This window comes from Muscardinus avellanarius, assembly GCF_963383645.1.
Source record: "Muscardinus avellanarius genome assembly, chromosome: 12".
NCBI lineage: Eukaryota > Metazoa > Chordata > Mammalia > Rodentia > Gliridae > Muscardinus > Muscardinus avellanarius.
The window spans coordinates 75,345,590-75,369,537 of NC_137798.1; the positions used below are offsets into that span (position 1 = coordinate 75,345,590).

At 47.4% G+C, this 23,948-nt stretch overlaps 1 protein-coding gene across 2 annotated transcripts in view; it reads right to left on the reverse strand.

Moving 5' to 3' along the window:
• Window positions 1-6,100: 6,100 nt before the first annotated feature.
• Window positions 6,101-23,948, reverse strand: part of MAP3K9 (mitogen-activated protein kinase kinase kinase 9) — a gene marked incomplete at both ends in the record, with an annotated part of 76,973 nt that continues 59,125 nt past the window's right edge. The window contains 9 exons of one of the 2 annotated variants that reach the window (XM_080707323.1): window positions 6,101-6,582; window positions 8,014-8,817; window positions 9,785-9,897; window positions 11,296-11,364; window positions 14,830-14,983; window positions 16,470-16,592; window positions 18,528-18,768; window positions 21,996-22,171; window positions 23,257-23,405. In XM_080707323.1, coding sequence (XP_080563449.1) covers window positions 6,101-6,582; window positions 8,014-8,817; window positions 9,785-9,897; window positions 11,296-11,364; window positions 14,830-14,983; window positions 16,470-16,592; window positions 18,528-18,768; window positions 21,996-22,171; window positions 23,257-23,405 — 2,311 coding nt within the window. The remainder of the gene's footprint in view (window positions 6,583-8,013; window positions 8,818-9,784; window positions 9,898-11,295; window positions 11,365-14,829; window positions 14,984-16,469; window positions 16,593-18,527; window positions 18,769-21,995; window positions 22,172-23,256; window positions 23,406-23,948) is intronic. The other variant, XM_080707324.1, reaches the window with a different exon arrangement.

Here is a 23,948-nt window from a genome sequence, read left to right on the forward strand (position 1 = left end):
GTATTCTAAATAAGTCAAAGTGAATGCAAAAAGCCATGATGCACACAGTAGCAAAACTTTAAGTCAGGCTCTGTCCAGGCAGGTGTCTAGGTGTGAAGGGTTTCAGGAATGTGAGCAACGTATCACTTCGGAAACTGTCCTTGGACTCCAGTGAGTGCAGAGCATATAGCGCCACACTCATGGGCCTTCCCTTTTCAGGAGTCGTCCTACAGCCATCCTGACCTCTGGGTCCAGAATCCCAATATATCCACCCACACATTCTAGGAGGAAGGCTCTTAATTGATCCTGTGTTCCAGGACCCAAGGATATGGGACAGAGAACAGTTCCTATCACCGTCTTCTATGTTTCAGGGTGCCCCATCCCGACACATCTCACGCCTCCCCACATGAGGTGGTGGGTGCCTGCAGGGAGGGCAGGCCAGGCCTGCCAGGAGGGAAGATGGGTCAGTTCCCAAGGGGTCCAGAGAGGTGTGGAAAGGCTCCCAGATACGGCCTGGGAGGGTTTCTAGCTCAAGGCCCAAAGCCAGCTCTGTAAGGTGGATGCAGGCAACTGCAGGCAGCAAGAGTCGGGAAGAACCAGTCCTACAGGCTGAGCTCAGGGAAAGAACCCACAATTCTGAAGAGCCAATGCCAGGGCTCCTCAGATGCCTTAGGGAGGTCAGGGGCTTCCAGGGCCCATAATCAGAAAGGATGGAGGTGGTGGGGCCTATCAATGTCTCATTAGGATAAATGAAAAACAGAAGCAGTCTGAGAAAATCAATCAAAGACACACCTTACTTATAGAGCCAACCAGAAGCCCGGGGCAGGGTCAGGCTAGTTAGGTACCTATTAATTAGTCTTAATCAGCCAGGCTTTCAGCTCCCACCTCTTGCTTTCTAACACCAGCACCCAAGGTGGTCAACACCGTGGTGGCAAGGCCAGGGGGATGCCCTGGGCTGAGGCCTACCCAGAAGCAGAGGGTTTTCCTTTTCCATGCCATTTCATTAATTTGATTTCTTGATCAAGAATTGATTTGCCTCAAAGAAGAGATATTTGGAAATGTATTCCCAACAATAACTACCTTGACAAGAAAAAGTTGTTCTTGGGTCGAGCTAAGTAGACAAGCAAGCGACATATTAGGTTGGACCATATGAAAGAGCTAATATCTGACCATTTCTGACCAACAACCATCATGCATTCACACACACACACACACACACACACACACACACACACACACACACACACACGTATGCACACATGAACAATTTTTTTCCAAGGGAAGTGATCTAGCAAGGTAAGGCTTACAGTTTAGAACTTGGGGCTCCCAAACCATACATTTAAGAGATGGGGTCTTGCTCTGTTTTCCAGGTTGGCCCCAAACCTCTGAGCTCAAATGATTATCCTGACTCAGGCTTCCAAGTGGATGGGACTACAGGTGCACACCACCCTGCCTGGCTAGGATGACATACTATAAAGTCAGAAAGGCTTCAGATAGAGAAGGCAGAATCACAGTGTCCTCAGTTCATAGCTGGGTTTCTCAGGTCCAGAGGGGACAGATTTTAAAAGTACAACTAGTCTGTGAACAGCTCGAGTCCCAAGGTTACTTATGCCCACAATGCACTGAAAAGTCGCTCTCGCCTCTGCCCTCGGTCTATGATAGCCTGGTGAGTCCACAGGAAAAGTCTGGCACTACATCAACGGTAGGGCCTACTTCTTCCCCCACATCCTTGCAAAGGCAAGTGTTTCAGACCTGCGTGACCAGGCCCCCTCACACATCTGGCTCACAGGGAGGGTCACTTCACATATGAGGTACGGCTCAAAGTTCTGCAGTTACAGGGTACCACTGGATAGGTGAACTTTTCAACCCTATGGTATACCATACACAGCCATCCAATCTTCAGTATCCACTGCTCTCTGCTCTGCTAAAAATGAGCTTGAGGCTGGTGCCATGGTGCAAGCCTGTCATCCAGTGACTTGAGAGGCTGAGGCAAGAGTACTGCAAGTTCGAGGCCAGCCTGGATAACTTAGCAAGACCCTGTTTCAAAACAAAAAATAAAAAGGACTGGAGATGTAGCTGAGTGAAGAATGTTCTGGGTTCAATCCCTGGTACTAAGAAAGGGAGGAAGGGGAAGGAAAAGTGAAAGAGAAAGAGAAGTAGGAAAAGTGAGCTCGATGGGCAGGAATGCTCAGAGACGTCTCCTGGGCAGGAGGGTAGTATCTCCAATGTGGGGACTATGGAGATAAGAGTGTTGCCCAAAGGCCAGGTCTAGGTTGTCAGGGGGTCTTGTGTGCCTGAGCAACAATGACCTGAGAGAAAGGGGTTCTGTCAGGGACCCCATCATGACACATGACGTCCTGCGGGCAAGGGGACCCTTTCCCAAAGATTCTTCCAGCAGGAACTGGACTGATTCCAGACTCATAATCAGACTGTGGCAGTGACCTCAAGAAATCAGAGACAGCAAACTGCCATTCTGATGCTGTCGCCAACCTTCCATCTCCTCCTCTGTAGGATGCGGGTGGCCAGTCAGGTTCCACAAGGGAATTAGGAAAGGATGCTGCTCAGCACCAGGTGCTACATAATGTGGTCCAAGAGCACATGCTGGCCACGGTGCCCATTAGTCAGGCTAGGCCAGTTCCACGTCACTCCCCTTCCAGAAGCTAAAGGATGACACAAAGGCAAGAGCCCCTGAGGCAAGGGTGGTGAGAACCACGGTCATCCTCAGCCAAATCCTCCTGGAGAGATGGAGGACCTTTCTCTTGGAGTTGGCGGGAAGCCACAGTGCTTCTCTGACCTCTGATACACACTCTTCTCGCTCTTGTGAGGGGAGCATGTGATAAAGGCTTTTAAAGGAAGGAAATCTGAGAGGGCTAAGAGACAAGCCCAAGGTCATTCAGCAAAGGGAGAATGGGGAACAGAGATAACCTGTTCAGTCCCGGAGCCTGGTGGTCTGACTCAGCAACTGGCCTCTCTTCTCTGGGGATCTTCATCTTTAAGCATTCTCCCCTCTGTACCAGCAAGTATGTCAAGAGAAGAAGAAAAATGATGTCACTTTGTAATGGTCAGGAAATGCTGACACTATTCTGAGTTGTTCAAATAGAAGATGTTATTATCATTACCACCAGACCCTGGGATGCCAAAGGGTGTCAAGTGAAAAGCATTCACCAAAGCCTCTTAGAAAAACATAAGGATAACTTAAACATCCGCTCCGCTCCTGGCAGCGGGCCTGGATGCCCAAAGAGGCAATGGAGGATAATCAGGTTTAGAATTAGCAATAGGAGAGTGTGGGAGGCAGTACCTGTTCCTATCCCCATCTTCCATGTTGGGACCACCAGCTAAGAGTAGAAGAACTGTGTCTCCAAGGAAAGAGAAGCTCAGGGAGAACGAGAGGGCTACTGCCACTCAGGTGGCTTCATCCACACTTCAGGGCCTGCTCCTGACCATGACCACAGAGCAAAGAAACCACTCCAACTGCTACTAAGTAGATCTTTTTTTAATTTGGTGGGCAGTGGGGTATACTAGGGATTAAACTCAGGGACATTCTATCTTCAAGCTACACCCCCAGCCCTATTTAATTTTTTATTTTGAAACTGGGGTCTTGCTAAATTGCTAAGGCTAGCCTTAAATCTGCAGTCTTTCTGTCTCAGCCTCCTGAGTACTAGGACTACAGACATGGATAACCATGCATGGTTTACTATCTAAGTATTTATGCCTTCACCAGCCTTGTGCCAGTGTGTGGCAGGCAGAAGCTATCAGAGATGGGTTTTGGAGGATCTGAGAGAAGGTGATTCCTCCATCTTTGTGAATGCCCACAGCAGCATCTTGAGAATGACCCTGCGTTTATTTCTTAGTCCCTAAGGAAGAGCCAGCCTTCCCTTGACTCTCCCATGGGTAGATGAGTAAAAACTGGATCCCACCTCTCACCCAAGCTGCTGTCACACCACATCCATTACACTACACGTTTCCCAAGGAAGATGGATACAACTAAACAAAATGGCAAAAAGTAAAAAATTAGCAAAAGAGTAATTCCTGCCTCATGCCGCTGAGCACAGTCTAGTGCAGCATGGTTTGGACTCTGATGTGGGCTGAAGCCAGTAGAGAGTGGAGGGCTATACAGTGGAGCCACGGGGACAGAATACGCTTGGGCTTAGGGGGTGGGGCTGTGAAAGGCCCAGGGTAAGGGCACAGGACAGACGATGTGTCCTTCCCACCAGGAGTGAAGTCATTCCAGCCATGGGATGTCTTGGAATTGCTGGCAGGATTCACCTCTGTTCCTCTCCTGTCCAAGAAAGAAGGGGTATGGGTACAAAATAACCTCGTACATCTCACTTCCCTAAACCGAAAGGAGATGTTTTAATGAAATCCAGGGCAATATCACCATTAGTGTCTCTCTGTCCAAGACTTGGCAGGACCCTTGAAACAAAGGACAAATGAGCTTATAAAGCAAAGAACAATATGAAAACTAAGATCACCTCTTTAGTTCTTCCCAGGACAGGACTTTTATCAGTTACAGAGAAAGAGCAGTAATCACCACTCTCTCCTGGCATCCAAGCAGCAAGGCAAGGAACCTGCAGACTGACCGCCAGTATCACCAGAGAATATTCCACGGTGCGAGGCAGTGGAGCAGCACTGAAGAGCTGAGAGGAGCGGGCCAGACGCGTGACCATACTCCCAAGTCAAGCTGCTATGCCACATAAAGACCACCGCTCACACCCAACACAGGAGGCCACAGAGCAAGCGGACAGGGAAGAACTACAGAAGGCTTTCCATGAAGCTCAACATTCAAGTTCAGGAAACAGGTGGGCCTATGTTGCCCTCCCTACCCAGCTCACGGCGCAGAGCCCAACAGGGGGCGACCTGTGCTGAGACAGGGGGTGGCCTGTCTGTTTCTAGTGCTTGGGACTTGACGGCTATCATACACCCGCAGCTCACTGAGCACCTTATAAAGAGCGTCACTTTACTACATCCACTGACAAGGGCACTTCTAATGGCTCCATTTTACTTCAAGGACATCATAAAACAGATAGCCCTGCTGAGAGGAAATCCCCACAGCTCCAATGCCAGGGTCCAGGGGGCCCACCCCCACATACCATTCTGGTGTACCGTGGAGATGTCTACTAACCAATCGCATGACCCGAAGCCCACTGACTCCAGGGATTGGAGGGAAGACCAAGGGAAGGGAGTAAGACAAAGATCTGACACCAAAAGAGACGGACACTGGATGCTGACTTCGGAACTGGCACCAGTGAGCTCCCAGCAGGCTGCTCCTGGGATGAGAACATATTTGTATCAGAACACATTGTGACCATGTCCTGACCCCAAGTAGGCAGATAGGGGCCTTTGGCAGGTGCTGTTTTCTGACCTTCATTGAGCGTTTCCGGGGGAAAAAGAAAAAGAAAAAAACATAGACTCCGCTACCCTTTTCACTGCAATGTGACTGTATCTTTCCCGACTCCCTCCATTTGCCCAGTTCTCACTGAGCCAGTTCCTGGTACCACCTGTGAGCTCGAAGAATTAAGAGAGGCACCTGGAGTGCAGGCAGGCGTGCCAGGCCTATTACCCATGTCCCCACGCGGGGCCAACCTGCCCTCAAGGCTTCCAGGTGGCACAAGACAGCTGAAGACACGGGGCAGCTCACATCTCATCCCACATGGGGATGAGATTTATAGGTGCTGGGGGTGTGGGGGGAACGCGGAAGAGGAACACAACCAACCCCAGAACGTCCAATACTGGTGTGTAGAAGGCTGAACTCGGGGCAAGCAAGGACCCCAGGACCGCTCTGGGAGTACCCAGCTGGCTGAGAAGAAGGAGCAGCAGACATATTTGGCTGGGTGACTCTGCAGGGTCACCGTAAAGGCGAGGAAGACTGTGGAGGGTGGGGGACATGCACGCACCCCTGCTCCCCTACACAGCCAGAGCTAACGGCCACGGCCCCTCCTGTGGACAAGGGCAGAAAGGCCCTGCAGGGCAGGAGACCCTCGGAAGTGGCCCTGTTTCCATCCTTTCCATCTTCAAAGTGCATTATCAGTGCAAGAAGTGTAGGGCTGGATGTCAGGGGCCCGACTCTGAGACAGGGCTGAGCCAGCCAGCTCCCTCCGTCTCCTCCTGCTCCCCCTTGACGCTAGGACCAGAACTCCTGCTGGATCTCATAGGGGGCAGGCCTGTGTGTGTTCAGCTCGGCTCTGCACAGCGGCACGGTGCTGTCCTGGCTCTGTCCTTCTGCGTCCAGGTCCAAAAGCGTCCGCTCGGCCGGGGGCGGCCCCACCCGGAACGGAAGCAGCGGGGGCAGTGCAGGCCGCTCCTCCACAGTGCTGCTGCTGCTGGCAAGGCAGGAGTCCAGGTTGCTGGGTGTCTCTGTGCTGGAGCTGTTGGCTGGGGAAGCGCTGCGGGCATGGCTGGGAGACACAAACCACCAAGGGTCCAGCCTCTGCCTGTTGGCAGAAGGACGTGGTCGGGGCAGAAACTCCAGAGTCTTGGGTCTCTCCAGGGTGGAGTCCTGCTGTGTGTTCCATCGCCTTGGGGTTGGGGGAAAGACCACATTAGGGTCAGGGAGACGGGGGAATTCACCTGGGTCTCGGCTGGGGCTGGGGGTTTTCAACATTCCTGGTCAAGGAGACAAAGGGAGAGGCATGAGATGATGGGACCACATTTCTGGGTCAGATAGCCACCACTCCCTCCCCACCACACCAGATCTCTATGTGCTCGGCAGACATGAATTCACAAGCATTTACCAAGCACCTACTGTGCACCATACAGTGTGCTGGGACGTACTGGGGATCCAATAGTACCTAAAATGATGAGGTCCCTGCAGCCAATAAAAGTAATAGGATATATGGGGTCACATCTGTAGTAAGGTTAACTTAGGGCAGATGTCAGCAAAAGACCCACAAGCTAGCCACTTGTGCTTGTAAAAAAAGTTTTATTTGAATGCATTTTGGAGATATTCAATATGTGCTTTCTAACTACAGCAGCTCAGTGGTTACAAGAGAGACTGTACGGTCCACAAAGACTAAAAGGCTTTCCCAATTTGCTGACCCTTGAGCGATGTTTGTTACTCACTGTTCGTCATTTAGTAAACATGTGGTGGGAAAAGAGTTAGGTACCAGAACTCTAAAGGCGAATAATATAGCGTCTCTATTTTCAAAGACATTATGTACCTGAGTAGAACAAAAAAATCTACAAGAAGAAAGGTCGAGTGAATGGCAAAATATCATTCTCACTGATACTTTATTTTGGTAGTGGGGATTGAACCCAGAGGAATTCTACCTGAGACAGACCCCAGACCTTTTTATTTGGAGACAAGGTCTTGCTAAGTTACTAAGGCTGCCCTCAAACCTACCATCCTCCTGTCTCAGCTTCCCAAGTACTGGGATTACAGGCATGTGTCACCAGGCCCAGCTGTCACTGACGCTAAAACTGTTATCAAAAGGGTATGGCTATCCCCCTCCTCCCACTGGGCTGGAGGCAGTTTCCAGTCAGACTCAGATGTTCTATAGAGAGCAAGAGAGGGTGGGAGGCCAGACCCAGGTCAAAAATGAGTATGCCCAGGAGCCTCGAGTGCCAGATGGAGGAGCCAAGTGTGTACTCACGGGCAGTGATTAAGCTGGTGTGCCAGGGACGGGGAGGGGGAGTGCACAGCTCTGTGGTAGGAAATACCCCTCCGAGGTGCAGCATAGGGCTCTCTCTTAGCACCTGCAGCATCCTCAGGAAATAACCAGAAGCCGGGTCCCTGCCCCTTCCTGGAGCCTGCAGGCACTGTGCCATGCTGATCCCCGAAGGGCCTGAACATTCCAGGGGAGTCCCAGGTCTCAATTCTTTCTAGAACCTGCCTATCTTCTTTCAGTCAACAGAGAAGGCCCCACTACCACTACCATTACCACCACAGAGGCACACAGCCAGCCCTGGTCACCTCCCTGACCCCAGGGAGGTGGTCAAGTAAGAGGCATGGGGCTGACTCACACCCACAAGCAGAAAGAGGAAATGAGGCACCTGCAAACACCTTCCGCCAGACAGAGAGAGAGGGGCCAGGCTCACCTGCTCCAGGACTGGGGCTCAACCCGTTGCTGGAGGGGCTCCTGCTGGCTTGAACGGCCACTGGCTTGAGGGCCCCATCAGAGGGAGTCCGCCGGTGACCACTCGGCTGCGTGGGGGCCGTGAGGGTGACGTGGGTGGGTGTCAGGGACTGGTGAGGGTCCCGCTTGAAGCGCTCCACCCGGACGTTGACCAGGGGGTTGTGGGTGCATGGGGCCGGCGGCGGGGCCTCGACGGGGCTGACCGGCATCTCATACACCACGATCTCGTCGCTGTCAGAGCGCAGCAGGGAGCGGGTGGAGTTGCACTCAGAGATGGAGGAGAGAGAGAGCAGCGTGAGGGAGGCAGAGGGGTCTCCAAGCAGCAGCATGGGCTCTTCCTTCTTGAAGAGCTTCCGGGAGGGGGGGCTGGTGCTCCGACGAGGACGACTGGCCCTCTGGAAAAGGCCCTCGCGCCTCTTCTTCTCCTCCCGGGCTGGTGGCTCAGGCTCCTCTGGGGGAAGCAGCTGGCACCTGCCGGCTTCCAGCAAGTCAAACCCTAGGCCCGTGGCTGCCAGAACAGCCCCGCAGCCAAGCAGAGCCACCTCACAGCGGCGGTGGTGGCTACCACCGCGCTTGAGGCTGTTGGTTGGCGTCAGCTGAGGGGTACTGGTGGCTGAGTTGACCGGGGTGGGCTCCTCATGGGCTCCATCACTGGAGGGGCCATCCCCATCCTCTCCGCGAGGAAATGGGATACAGAGGTAGGACTGGTTGGGTGAATGCTGTAGACGGCTCTCTCCGCTCCTCAGGCCTTCGCTGTCCTCGTCCTCTGTGAAGAGGGGAGGAGTGGAGGGGAGACAGGAAGTGAACGCAAAGCAGCAAGAACAAGAATCTGCCCTTCATCCAACCCCAGGCCTCCCAGCAGTGTCCAGGATACAGACATCAAATAGCCTGATGGGGGCATGGATGGAATTGGACAGTGAACCAATAGGACCACACCCTCCATCACCACCAACTGTGACCACTATGGGGAAATCAATTTGCAAGCCACAGCCCCTTTTCTATTCATGGGAAAGGGGGTCTGCTTGTTTTTTACTTCTTTCATTGAGAAGTACTATCATTCTGCCATTGAGCGACACCCCTAGCCCCATAGAAACCCTTAATACTAAGTGCAGTACGATTCTCCAGAACATTGGATAGAAAAGAAACATTCCTAATGCATCTGGATCTCAGTATTGGAAAGGCCTAGTACTTTGTCTTAAGACCAGTTCCCACAAAGGATTAGAATCCCCCATGTAGTGAAGACCAGTCTGACCAATGGACTACCCCTATTATAACCTTGGAAATCTAGAAAATAATATTGAAAAATAATTACTGGAGAAGAACTGGACAACACTAGAAAGCTTCCTGGGAGGAGGGCTACAGTGTCTTCTATCACCATAACCCACTTTGTGGGCTCCTCCCATCAGTATGAAAGAAAAAACAGGCTCAGAAAAGGGAAGCATCTGAATCAAGACCTCACACCCTTCTGATGACTCTGAGGAGATGGTTTCTGGCCCATAGGGACAGGAAGCCAAGGGTAGGCTCCATGACAGCAGTAGGAAAAAACTGACTTAGAAGGGCTCAATGAAAAGAGAGCAGAGCAGACGAAGAAAGGACAGAATGAGTGGCCAGGGGCTGAGCAAAGGCCAAGGCGAACCCCATGACGTAGTATTATGGGTCCTAAACAGTCCTGAAAACTTGGCCAAGAATTCTTTGAGGGAAGAGAGAAAAAACCAAAGCAAGTACATGCTTACCCATCTCCATAAGGCTGGTGAACCCTGGCAGGGCTGGACTACTCCTTGGGCCCCTCCCCAGGTTGGGGGCACTGGACGACCACTGCTTGTACCCATCTACCAAAGACCTGAGGCTGAAGAAAAGGAAACAAGGAGAGAGAGTCAGAAGTGGCTCTTCCTATACCCCCACCTCCAAGGGCCTATGGAAATGCCTCTCCTTGATCACACCAAAGAATTTGGGGTACAGGCAACAACTCTCACCGAGTCCACCTGCCCTCCCCAACACAAGTGCGCATGCTTGGAGGAAAGAAAAGCAGTGGTATGACCCACCCCTGGCATGCTGTGGAATAGTGCAGAGATCCGGTGAGCAGCCGAACGGCAGACAGAAAAAATAAGGATGGCCCGCCAAGATGATGGGGTCTTGCCTGAGCCATTCTAAAGGGAAAGGCAGCCAGTCCACAAACACCAAATATAACACACACGGCACTAGAAATAGTGCATACAAAGGCCTGCGATAAGAGGCAAACCCGAGCAGAAACAGGCTAGGCCACTCCACTCACCAGCTCTCAACTCTTCCTCCCAAGCTTCTCACATGCTCAGGCAACTCTCAAAGCCATCCACGCTTCAAAAAGAAAAAAATCAACCAACACAGCAACACCAACCCAGTGCACTTTGGGACAGACCTAGGTGGGCAGTACACTATGCTGTACTCGAGCCCTCGGTTTATCTGGGAATGGAGACAAAGTGGACAGCAGCTTGCTTTCAAATCCCTGCAATCAGCTCACTCAGCAAGCAAAGAACTCTCCAAGGACACAAAATGGGTACCCAACCACCCCTTACACAACTGGCGAATCAAGCCAGGAAGCACTGGTGCACACTCCCAAAAGGACAGTAAGAGTGAGCACTGAGGGACCTGTGTGCTGAGGTGGTTTTGGAGACCCAGTAGTACAACCAAAGGTGGCTCTTATTTTCTTTTTTAATGCTAAGGAGCCATTCAGCTCTAGCCCTCTCTCCCCAAAGGTCCCAATCCTCCTAGACCAAGAAAGAAGGACCAATCTTTTCCCTGACCTCATTACACAGTTTTAAATGCTGTCAGAAATACCAGTGAATTAAAGCATCCCAGGTGCCGCTGGCTTCAGCCAAAATATGGAACTCAAGAGATTCATGCTGCTAAACCACAGCCTGGAGCTTCCAACTAATCCATGACACCACTTCCAGCTCTGGGTCCAAGAAAATCCCCACTAGCAAAGTCAACCAGTGTTCAAGACTGAAGGGTAAATAGCCATGTGTCTTCTTCTCCCTAAAATTAAGGGTGCGAGGAGTACCCCCAATAACTAAAGCAGTCGGAAAAGTAATAGATCAACACAGGAATTTTCCCAAAGTGCACAAAGGTACTGCTCTTAAAAACAAAACAAAAAACAAACGTCAGTTCGGCCCTGCGGTGATGAGGCTTGAGTCTATGGGATATAACAAGGAAATGGAAGGGCGACAGCTACCAGTATACCTGGTGGAAGGGTGAAGAGGAGACTCACCCCAAGTGGAAATGTAGAGATTCTGATGGGGTACTTAAACCGTTAGCTTTCTCGCGTCTCTGGGGGGATCTTCAATGAATAGAGAATCAGCAGTAAGCAACGGAAGGCACTCTGCCTCAGCCTCACCCACACCCCAAATCCCAAGGCCAGACTTGAGCCAGACTGCCAGCTGTCCTCCTCCTGTCGAGTAAGCAAAGTGCATGCCAGGAGAAGAACTTAGCAAGACTGCCCTGTTGGAGCTGCTTCAGACCCAAGCCCTCTCAATCTGTATGTCACAAGTCCCCGGCAACCACAGGGCAACTGTGCATCAGCAGATACCCAAGCTGTCCAGAAATGAGTGTGTCTCCTACAGACATGTACTACTTGTTAAAAGGACGAAGATGCAAATTCACTCAATGGTACTGAATTCAGCATAGCTTTTTGCCATTAAATATTTCTGTAGTCTGAAGGCTTTAAAATTAGAAATGTCATATGAGGCTCTCAAAATTTCCAGCATCAAAGAGGTCTTTACTCAGGACTATATTCTTTCTTTAACAGGAAAAACTATTTTTTAAAAATTATTTATTATTATTATTATTATTATTATTATTATTATTATTATTATTTTATTTTGCAGGTCTGGGGATAGAACCCAGGGGCATTCGACCTTCGAGATGCACCCCCTGCCCTATTTTTTATTCTTTATTTTGAAAAAGGGTCTCACTAAGTTGCAGAGGGCCTTACTAAGTAGCTGAAGCTGTCCGCGAACTACAATCCTCTAGTCTCAGTCTCCTGAATACTGGGATTACAAGTGGGCGCCACCACACCCAGCTTAACAGGAAAAATTAAACCATATATTTTTTAACTGCTTCCAGTTGTGTTTTTTTTTTACGACAAATCTATGTAAAGAGGAAGAAAAGTACAAGTTAATATTTTATAATGTGAAATAGAGTAAATTTACTAGCAAGACATAAAATATCTTTGATGAAGTAGAACCATACAGATTACTAGAATCCACAACCAGGCTGGTTAACTACACTGGGAATTATAATAACATCAGAAATATCAAGGAGTTCAGGGTGACTGAGTTTCTTAGACCCAGCTCAACCGTACTTTAGCCCAGGCCCAAAGGACAAGCTGGAGGGCTCCTGTTCCTGTAAAACTTGGTCAAGTGGCTTGCTGCCCCCGAGGATTCAATTGCTGAATCCACACACAGCATAGGTAGTTTGCCCTACATGTCCAAGCTTTCTACTCAAAGGCATCTAGTGATTTCTGAAGCCTTCAGAAAGATAATCCTTTATTTTCACCTTGAGCTCAGATCTGACAAGGGGAAATAGATTTTGGACATGAAATCTTAGTAACTGAAAGAATACCAAGGTCAGTTACAGGCTTAAGGCATCTATAAGCCTAATTAACAGTCAACTTTAGAAGCTCTTGGAAAGTCACTAAAAACGGGAAAAGGGACTGCTGGTTATGACCATGCTTGGGAAAATAAGGAAACATGGCTCTAGAATCCAACACCAAGACTATGAAGTATATAAACCATGACATCATGCTCTGGAGATGAAAGAGAACCATGTGAGAGAAGAAAGGAACCAGCCTACCTAATATGTACATATGGTTGCAGCCTGCTGGCTAATCTATGCACTTCACAAACATGAACTCAGGCAGTCCCTTACCTCAACTCCAAGAAATGGGTATTAATAATGCCCCCATTTTACAGATGAGAACACATAAGCTCACACAGTCAGGCATGGTGGAGCTAGGTCTGTCACACCCAGACAGTCTGGAGTTAGCACCCAAGCCTCACTACTACATCACAAAGGCCCTGCTCTGAAGAACAGAGAGTCAGGGAGAATCTGGCCCCTCGGCCTCACACACACAGGAGGACACAGCATGTTCACGGCCCCCTTGTGTTTCCCAAGGTGCACACACATGTCCATGTGGCCACAGAGTGGGGCCTGAAAGCGGTTTTGCTGGTCCTCGAGGTTACATCCCACTGCACCTACAGGGCTGGGTTACTCTGCCCGTTTCCAGATGAGCCTTTGTTCCTCTATTCTTTCTTCTCTTTTCTTCTGAGCAGATGGTTCTGTTTTGTTTGTTGGTACTGGGAACTGAATCCAGGGATGTTCCACCTCTGAGCTAAATCCACATCTACATCCTTTTTATTTTTTATTTTGAAACAGGGTCTCACTAGGTTGCTGAGAGTCTCACTAAGTTGCTGAGGCTGGTCTCGAGCCTGTGGTCCACCTGTCTTAGTCTTCCAAGTACTGGGATGTGCAACACAGGTGTGCACTACCACATCAGGCTTGAACTGAGGTTTCAAGGGGAAGAGCCAGGTCTGAGTAGAACACTCAGCTAGAAGGTTCTATGTATCCGCAATACTTACACTACTTGCTACTCAGGGTAGAACACCTGCAGGGATCAGCAAACTCCACTGGTGGGCTAAATCCTGCCAGACCTTTGTTTTTGTAAGGTCTGACTAGAATTCAGCCGCACATATTCATTGACATATTGTCTGTAGTCTATGGCTGTTTTGTGCTCCAACAGAAGAGATGAAGAGTCTGTACAGAGCTATATGAACCACAATGCTTAAAACACTTATTATCTGGCCCTTCGTGGAAGAAGCTTGCCAATTTTGTCCTAGGAGGTACCCAGGAACAGGGCATTGGAAAACTCTGTTGTAAAGAAAAATATTATAATTTCTCACAAAGCATTAAAATACAAAACAGAGAAAAAGGTATTTCTCATCTTACTTCATTTTATTTATTGTGATACTTGGGAGATTGAACCTGAGGTGCTCTACCACTAAGCTACATTTCTGGACCTTTATTTATTTATTTACTTATTAGTTAGTTTATTTATTTATTTATTTATTTATTTATTTATTTATTTATTTAGAGACAGAGTCCTGCTAAGTTGCCCATGCTGATCTTAAATTTATGCTCCTCCTCCTGCCCCTGGGATTATAGGTATTCACTAACTACCATGCTCAGCTAACAAAAGGTGTTTTTTTTTCTTTTTTTTTTTTCAGTACTGGGGATAATACCAGGAGCATTCTACCTCCAAGATACACCATCAACCCTATTTTTTTATTCTTTAATTTTGTAACAGGATCTCACTGAATTGCAAAGGGCCTCACTAAGTAGCTGAGGCTGACCGAGAACCACGATCTTCCTGTCTCAGCCTCTCAAATGCTGGGATTACAAATGTGTGCCATCACACCCGGCTCAGCAAAAAGTATTTCATATCATTTGTGTGTGTGTGTGTGTGTGTGTGTGTGTGTGTGTGTGGTACTGGTGATTGAACTTAGGAGCACTCTAACTCCAAGCTACACCCCCAGCCCTATATATTTTTTTATTCTTTATTTTGAAAAAAGGTCTCACTAAGTTGCAGATGGCCTAAGTAGCTGAGGCTGGCCGCGAATTTGAAATCCTGTCTTAGCCTCTCAAGTCCTGGGATTACAAGCATGTGCCACCACGCCCAGCTCATGTCATCTTTTTAAATGGTGCATCCATCTTTACATGAGAGATTTTCACATCATCTGGTTCTTACCCTTCATCTCCGGAGGCAAGCTCCTTCTGCCCAACCGTCCCTGGCCCCCATGTCCGTCCTTTCTTCTTTGGGGCCTTCTTCTCTTCCTCTTCCCCTTCCTCTTTTGGGAAGACTGAACTTCGGCCCCAGGTTTTGCTGCTTTCACCTGGTGTCACTGTGAATAACAAAAGTTAAAAGAGATTCAGAAAGTGGATAGAAATCTAGCCTCTACCCCACCAGAGACAGACGGCAGACAGACAGACACACTCTCTCTTTCTCCCCACCCTGCAAGGAAGTTAGAATTCATTAGAAACTTTGAGCCTAGTGAACTCTTTCAGGAAAGCAGTAGAGTCCTCAGCTCCTAATCATTTAACTCTCTTGAAGTACTAAACATGAAAAAACTTCCTAAATTTCCCCAAGCCCAGTGTAAAGCTGGAGCTCAGGCCAGCCAGGTATCAGAGTTCCAATCAGATCTAACTTTGCTGGGTCGACCAAGATGGTGGAGAAATAAGTAGGTTGGTGGGGGGAAAAAACAATGTGTAAGCTAAATGTGGAAGAACACACGTTTGGAAAGAAAGGGCAGGAAGGGAAGAAAATGAGGAGTTCAAGGTATGGAGAAGGTAGTGAGGAGAGGGGGCAGAGGTGGAGAGACAGGCCTAGAGAAGTACAACAGGTAAGGAAAGGAGGCGTGTTCTTCTGACAGTGATACCTTAGAGCCAAGAGGGCCAGGCTTATCTCAGGAGAGTGAGCCAGTTATCATCAAAACAGGGAGTTGAGGGGACTGAGGCTAGGGTTATAGCCAAACATGGCCATATGGAAAGGCAACCCACTGATTTGATCTGATTTTTCAAGGAAGGTGAAGGTTTTAATGTGAAATCACACAATCTTTAAACTGTGAAACCAGTCAGGTATGGGAGCTCATGCCTGGAATCCCAGTACTTGGGAGACTGAGACAGGAGGACCTCAGGTTTGAAGCCAGCTTCAGCAAGTTAGTGAGACCTCGTTTCAAACTAAAAAGTCAAATAGGGATGGGGGTGTAGCTTGGACGAATGACCCTGAGTTCAGTCTCCAGTACCACAAAAACAAAATAGATAATAAAATAAACTGGAGAACTAATTCACTCATATATGCACATATATACATATATACATTTATATGTATGTGTGCATATGATTTTTTTCTAAGCAAATACTATAGTAAAATTGGTCAAAGTTCACTGTAAGATATCTGGAAAGTTTTTTTTTAGGACCTAGATTTGGGAAATGCCTTTTCTTGGAAATCATGGGTGAAAGATAAACAATGATGCCTCAAACAGGGCAGAGAGTGCACTAGGTCCCCTCGTAGGCCAGGGTACCAACCTGTACTTGCATCATATACTATTCCAAATACTTTGCAATTCATTAAAGATCCTTCAGCACCCACAACTCCCTTTGCTAATATTGACCAAGAGTAAAAGGTAGAGGAAGCACAATAAAGTTAATGGGCAGAGAGACGGGGGAGAGCCAACGGTCCGCATACATCTGTACATGTATATACACATTGCTGAGGAGAGGTGGCCCGAGTTATGGATGGAGCAAGCCTGGACCAGTTGGTGGCTGCACAGACCAAGGACAGGTGCCCCTGGTGTGTTCTGGCCCAGTGAATCTGGGAAACAGTCTCACACTGGATGGCTCGAAGGCGAGGAATGATGGTGGGGCTTGCGGGAGGGCTGGAGCGGCTGTTGATAAGACTCTTCCTTTTATCCATGGTTGGGGAGGCCTGCACCGTGAACTTGTGCTGGAAATCTGATTGGGGAAAGACAAATACATGTGTATGCATTAGAATTATGCTGTAATCAAATTCATTTACAAAATCTGACATCATCTGGCAGGCCTGAGGGACAGGCTCCGGTTCCCTGAACAGATCTACTTGCCTGGGCAGGATTCTCTTTTAGAACCATTTCTCTTTCCCCAAAGGGAGAGGCAAGATGAATGTATGAAATGATGAAAAATTCATTACCTGAGTGAATGTCATTAGACAACCTTCACAATGCTCTTTATTTAATGTATACAGGTGGAAAATTATATACTGAGAATAGCCTTTAGTTTGTGAGATCTGTTGATTTTCTAGGAAATGTAACTTAAAATTCTGGGCTTTTAGCTGGGAGCAACGGTACATGCCTATAATCACAGTGACTCAGGAGGCTGAGGTAAGAGGATCACAAGTACAAGGCCAGCTTGCGCAACTTAGTGAGACCCTGTCTCAAAATAAAATATAAAAAAGGGCTGAGGATGTAGCTCAGTGATAAAGCACCCCTAGGTTCAGTTCCCAGTAACACCTCAACACCTCTCCTAAAAACTATACATGAGCCATTAGTACATGTCTTCTTTTCAGGGACCAAAGACGTGATAACTGATGCTTCTCACTTGGTGTGGACAGAGGAGGGTATGAAGAAACAGCCCATGGTGGGAACCAAGGGAGATGGGTCAAGTAGCCCTTTTTATCACATACCCCTAAGGCAATTATGGTTAGCATAGAGAATGTAAATTTTACAGCTCTAAATTTCTGAGTTTCAATCTTCTCATCTGTCAAAGAGGCATAATAATAAGTAGCTACTTGTTAATACCTAGGTTTCCCCACTCAACTGAATCCCCCTTCAGATGGAAACAAGGTCTTTAATCTCTGTATCCCCAGCACACAGCAATATGCTGCTATAGCTAGATGGCCAGGAGATGCTTAAAGACCCCATGCCCTCTGAAAAGGAAAAAACAAGTGCAACAAGGAAACCAGCAAACCTGTTCCATGAGCACATCCTCTCAATTTCACTGAATTAATTCCCTTGCCTATGCCTAAGCTACCATCCTTAGGCTTAAAAGCATCCACAACTGTTCTAATCACGCCATTTTTTCTTGATTCCTTATGATTCTAATAAGTTTGCTTCCCAGTGCCTTCTAGATTCAGAATACAAATAACATTTATCTGCATAAACACACACTTGAGAACCCACCTCTCTCCATAGGTATATTACCACAAAAATTCTACTTCATAGTTTTGTATTTCTTTGCATTTTCCCCAAGATTAGTACCACAAATGTACTTTCATTCTGTCAATGCATTTCTGAAAGGTTACATGTACATCTTATAATGTAAATTCTTATACATTAAGCCTAAGCTCAGCTGTATTCAAGAGAATTTTTTTATTTTTTATTTTTTATTTTTTTTGGTGGTACTGGGGTTCCTGGAAACCCTTCTACTTCCGGGCTACACTCCCAGACCTATTTTTATACTTTTTTATTTGGAAACAGGGTCTCTTAAACCAGCGCGGCTGGCTTCGAACCTGCGCGATCCTCCTGTCTCCGCCTCCCAAGCGCGGGGATTACAAGCGTGCGCCACCACGCCCGGCACGAGAACTAATTATTTAATGAAACCTCAAGGTAAGCTGTTTTGCAGAACTCAGATTTCTCTCATTTTACATATATGCCCTTGAAACTCTCCCCCCATTTAGATGCCTCCTTCTACAGGTCTGCCCATAGTGAGATGTGCTAGGGTGAGCTGCCATGCTCCAAGCAGCCTCAGCCTGGTAGGTCTGTCCTCACACTCGGCAGTTCCCCTGGGAGGGGCAGATTTTCAGCAAGCCAGTCTCTGTACTAAACACATGGCCCATCACAACTGTCCAAGGCAGCTGATCAAAGCCCCTGCCATGCCAGCCCCTTGCCCTCTCCCCCCGCCCCGGCCACTGACCAGAAGGAAGGCTGATGCGGTGGCCATCCTTGAGCTTCAGCCGGCTCTTCCTGAACTTGCCCTTGCGTTTCTTCACCCGGGGCTTCTCCTGGCACAGCTGGTGGATGATGATGTTGAGCTCCCGCTCCAAGATGTCGATCTCCCGCTCGGCCAGCTCCTGCTCCCGACGCCGCAGCAACTCCTCCTGGTTCTTCTGCTGGAGGGCAGCCCGCGTCAGCTCCTCCTCCCAGGTGCGGAGCTCCTGCCGAGCAGGTGAAACCATCAGAGGGAAGAGTGTCTAGGGGAGCTGGGGCGAGCACTGCGAGCTATGAAGAGATATGCTCATGGCCACCTGGACAGCTTTCCTATGATGCCAGGGAGAAAGGACTGAAGAGTCTGCTGATAAATGAAATGGTGGGGAAAGGCAAGCTCAGGGCAGCCATACTGAGGATACAGCCAGAGGCTCAAGCCAGGGGCCAAGCCCTAGAGATGGGGCAGAGGGAGTGACGTGGGCATCATCAGTAATATGGAGTTCACAGCACTGCCACCAGAGACCTAAGACAACTAATACCGCATTACGTAAGACAAATCAAATGAAACATGGCAGTTTGACATATACAACAATCTCTATAAATATTAGCTATTATGAGAATAAGTTTGGTTTCTCCTAGAATAGTAGTGCCCCCTTATCCATGGGGCTACATTCCAAGACCCTCAGTGGATAATTAAAACCACAACTAAGTCAGGTGTGGCGACACACGCCTGTACTCCCAGTACTTGGGAGACTGAGACAGGAGGATTGCAGGTTCAAGGACAGCCTCAGCAAGTAGTGAGACTCTCATCAACCTAGCAAGATCATATTTCAAAACAAAAAAATAAAATTGGGCTGGGAGGTGTAGGTCAGAGGTAGAATGCCCCCTGTGTTCAATCGCCAAAAGGGGGGGGGGGACCACAAAAAACAAATATTACTAAATCCTGTATATACTATGTTTTTCCCGTGTGTGTGTGTGTGTGTGTGTGTGTGTGTGTGTGTGTGTATACCTATGATAAAGTTTTATAAGTTAGGCATGGTAAGAGATTAACAATAACAGCCAATAATGAAAGAGAATTATAATAACCTACTACTTTTATGCTTTGGGGCCATTACTAAGCATTACTTGAACACATACCCCGCAACACCATAAAGCTATCTGATAACTGCAATGGCTACTGAGCGACTAACAGGCAGGTAGTACACAGAGCATCAGCGGGATGGCCGACATCCCAGACTGGACAGAGCAAGATTTTATCTCAGTACTCAGAATGGCATGCAGTTTAAAAGCGACGAACTGTTTACTGCTGGAATTTTCAACTTAATAAGTTTGAGCCATGGCTGACTGTGGACAACTAAAACCGCAGAAAACAAAGCTGTGGATTAAGGGAGGATTACTGTAACTACTTACTGATAAAATCTATTTTTTACTTTTCTTGCTGGCTTATATTATTTATTTATTTAACAGTACTGGGGATGGGAACCAAGGGCATTTTACCTCCCAGCTACACCTCCCACCCCGATTTTTTATTCTTTATTTTGAAACAGAGTCTTTATTTTGAAAAGGGCCTCACTAAGTAGTAGCTGAGGCTGTCCTCGAACCAGGATCCTCCTGTCTCAGCCTCCCAGATGCTAGGATTACAGGCATGTGCCATCACACCAGGCTCTGGATTATATAATTTATAATTGTAGTTTTATCAATAAAAAGAAAGTCAGTGATTGGAACTCTTAAAAAAAAAAAAAAAAGCAAGTAACCTGAAATAGTAGTAGTGATAGGAAAAGTTTCTTGTGATCATTCCATTCACTGGCCAGTTCAGGTCCAACCATATTGCTGTGTGCTGAGTATGCAGAGATAAAAGATCTAGTTTCTTTCCGCTGGGTGTATAAGCTCATTCCAACCCCTGCAGAACACTTGCTAAACAGTCCTGTGTTTAGCATTATTCTGTTCCACAAAAGAGTCTCTTCTTTTTTTTTTTTTTTTGCAGGTCTGGGGATGGAACCCAGGGGCATTTGACCTCCGAGCTACACCTCCTGCCCTATTTTTTCTTTAATTTGAAACCGCGTCTCACTGAGTTGCAGAAGGCCTCACTAAGTAGCTGAGGCTGTCCGCGAACCGCGATCCTCCAGGTCTCAGCCTCCCAAATGCTGGGATTACAAGCGTGCGTCACCACGCCCGGCTTCGAGTCTCATCTTTTCAAATCAGCTCCATAAGTTATTTTTAAGTTATTTGTGTAGAAAAACAAGAATGATATTGCCAAGAATTAAGATTCTGGAGTCAGAAGGCCCAGGTTCAAGGTCCTACTTCCCCATTTACTAGCCCTGTGACTAAGGGACCATTTTCAGCTCTGAGATGGAAACAATAATCACACCTGCCCTACACACTGGAGACAGGAGCCAGAAGACCTTTCAAACAACAACAATAACAAAACAAAGGAAACCCAGGAAACAATAATGCTATAAACAATTTTAGCTACTAGTATTATCATACTGCTATTACTAACTTCCCAAATTCTCATAGTTTATGGTTAAGGAAGAAAAAAAATAATAACCAAGCCTCTATGGACCCCCTGCAGGTCCCTAGATGCCTCCCTTAGATTCAGCCCTATCCCTGCAGCGTGAGCAACACACCGTTTATTACTGGCTTCACTCATGTGGACGCTGACTGCTAAGACAGCAACGGAGTAGAGAGGGGTCATTTGAAGAATGGCCACTGAACCGATTCTAGAGTGGCTATCTGAACACCCCAGTTGGTTTGAGCTTGGAATGCTTTCCATAAAAACATGAAAACACCATGCAATTTCTGACCTGTGGTATTTCTAGCCCATGTTCTGTTTCTGACACTGATACCAAAAATACTGGAGGGGTGTTCTGATAGCCACTGTAGAACCAAAAAACATTTCCCACGTTTCTAGCTGTAAGTGAGCCATCCTACTGGCAGCTGGCTGCCCAACGGTGCTCTTCCTCTAGTTTAGACAATTCAGTAGATACTGAGCAGGAAGGGGGATGGTTTTAGAATCAGGGTTGTCAGCCGGGCGTGGTGGCGCACGCTTGTAATCCCCACGCTTGGGAAGCTGAGACAGGAGGATCGCACAGGTTTGAAGCCAGCCTCAGCTACTTAGTGAGGCTCTCAACAACTTAGTGAGACCCTGTCTCCAAATAAAGTATAAAACAGGTCTGGGAGTATAGTGCAGAGGTAGAAAAGCCCCTGGGTGCGAACCTCAGTACCACAAAAAAAAAAAAAAAAGAAAGAAAAAGAAGAAAAAAGAAAAAGAAAAGTAGGGCTGGGGGTGTATCTCAGAGGTAGAATGTCCCTGGGTTCTATCTTTCTATCCCCAGTGCTGAAAATAAATTAAGGAGATAATTATTTTTAAAAAAGTCAGAGCTACTGAGCAGACTTGGTCCAGGGCCCCAGTGGGGCAGCCCCACTGTCATAAGTGTATGCCTTCTACCTTGTTTACCTTTTCTTTGGCCCTGAGTTGGTCAAACATCTCCTGAATCTCATGTTTCCAGTCATCCTGCAGGCAGTGGAAGGAGTCCTTGGGCATTTCAAAGAAACCAGACTCCTCTATGGTAGTTAGCTGGTCCAGAATACTCGTGAATGATGGTCGTGAGTGGGGGTCGGGATTCCAGCAGTCTGAAAAGAAAGCATGAATGGACAGAGGCAATAGAACCTTGTTTACCAGAAAACCGCCTCTCCACTCTCCTTCCAAAAACAAAGACTGGGATGTAGGTAACACAAGGAGGACTCAGGGCTAAATGGGCTGGACATCATACCCACAGAGTGAGCGTATGGGCCGTCAAGTGCAGAAGCAGTTCTGTTCCCGTCGAGTTCTGACGTAAATTAAGCACAACGGAGCAAGTGCAAAGAGTTTTCTGTGTGAAGTGCTACTCCCACAATCGGCCATGTCATTACACCATTCAATTTGAGTTCTGACAAAGGCAAACAGCCCCTGGGTCTCAATTTCCCATAAATACGTGAACTACCCTTCCTCTGCCCCAACAGAATGATGAAAAAGATAAAAGCATCGGGGTGGGAGTTAGAAGAATAAATTCTAATCCCAGCTCAGGCAATAACTAATGGGGTGGCCAATCATCCAGCTTTGTACTGCTCACTTACAAAATTATGGGATTTGACTATATGACTTTAGAGTTCTTTTCTTCCAGATGGTCTTCACTTCTACATGTTAGACACTCAGAGCCCAGAAATAAAAGCTACTGCACCTTCTTATTTGGAATTAAATAATTCGACACTACTGAGCTGGGCGTGGTGGCGCACGCTTGTAATCTCAGCATTTGGGAGGCTGAGACAGGAGGATCGCAGTTCACAGACAGCCTCAGCTATTAGTGAGGTCCTTTGCAACTCAGTGAGACCCTGTTTCAAAATAAAGAATAAAAAATAAGGCTGGGGGTGTAGCTTGGAGGTAGAATGCTCCTGGGTTCCATACCCCCCCACACAAAAAATTAGACACTATTGTATTGGATAGCAGGCTTTCGTTAACTAAGTTAACTTCTACAGAGGATGACCAGCAGGACCTGCCATAGCGAGGTGTTGCCACTGTGTTGAAGTAGCTCTTCTATCTGCCCACAGGACTCCTCTTTGGGTGACTAATGCTTTTTATCTCCTTTCCCTAACTGATCTTGTGAAATCGACCAACGTCTATAAAGTGCTGTAAAAAAAGTAAACTGTCTCCAATTTTGTTCAGGCCAGGAGTGTCTTACCTTCCATGAGTTTGGCAAAAGGTTCTGGGCATGTAGAAGGAATAGGAAGGGCGAGTTTGTTCATTGCCACTCCATAAGCCACCGCTAAGCCATCAATGCCTCGGAAGGGCACCTCGCCAGTCAGCAGCTCCCAGAGCAGCACCCCATAGCTAGAGAGACAGGAAGATAGCAGCCATGTAATAAACCACAGGTACAACCTCAATGAAATACCTCACGAGGCTTTACCAAGCATCCCACACTCTCCCCAACACATAACAAGTAACTATAATAGAAAAGGAAAGCCACAAAGCCTACCAGCTAACAGCAAACACCCTGGAGTTGAGCACACTTAGTTTCAAAGTGTGTTCCATTATTTTCCAGCTATGACACCTTCAGCAAATTACTATAGTTCTCTAAGCTTCTAATTCCTCTTCTGTAGAGAGCAAATAACATGTATCAGTCTCACAGGGCTATCATAAAACTAAATGAGATACTAAGGGTTTAAATAAGCGCTCAATGGACATAGCTATTTTATTTTTGCTACTGTTAAGGAAATAAAATTAGAACAAAAGCAGCCTCTCAAACAAAATGTTTCTATTTTAAGAAAACTTCAGTTTTTGTCACATACAGTTAGCATTAGAAAAGTAAACTCATCACACATTGTGCTCCACAATATTTCTTTAAATGCCCACTAAGTTAAACAGATTCCTGCC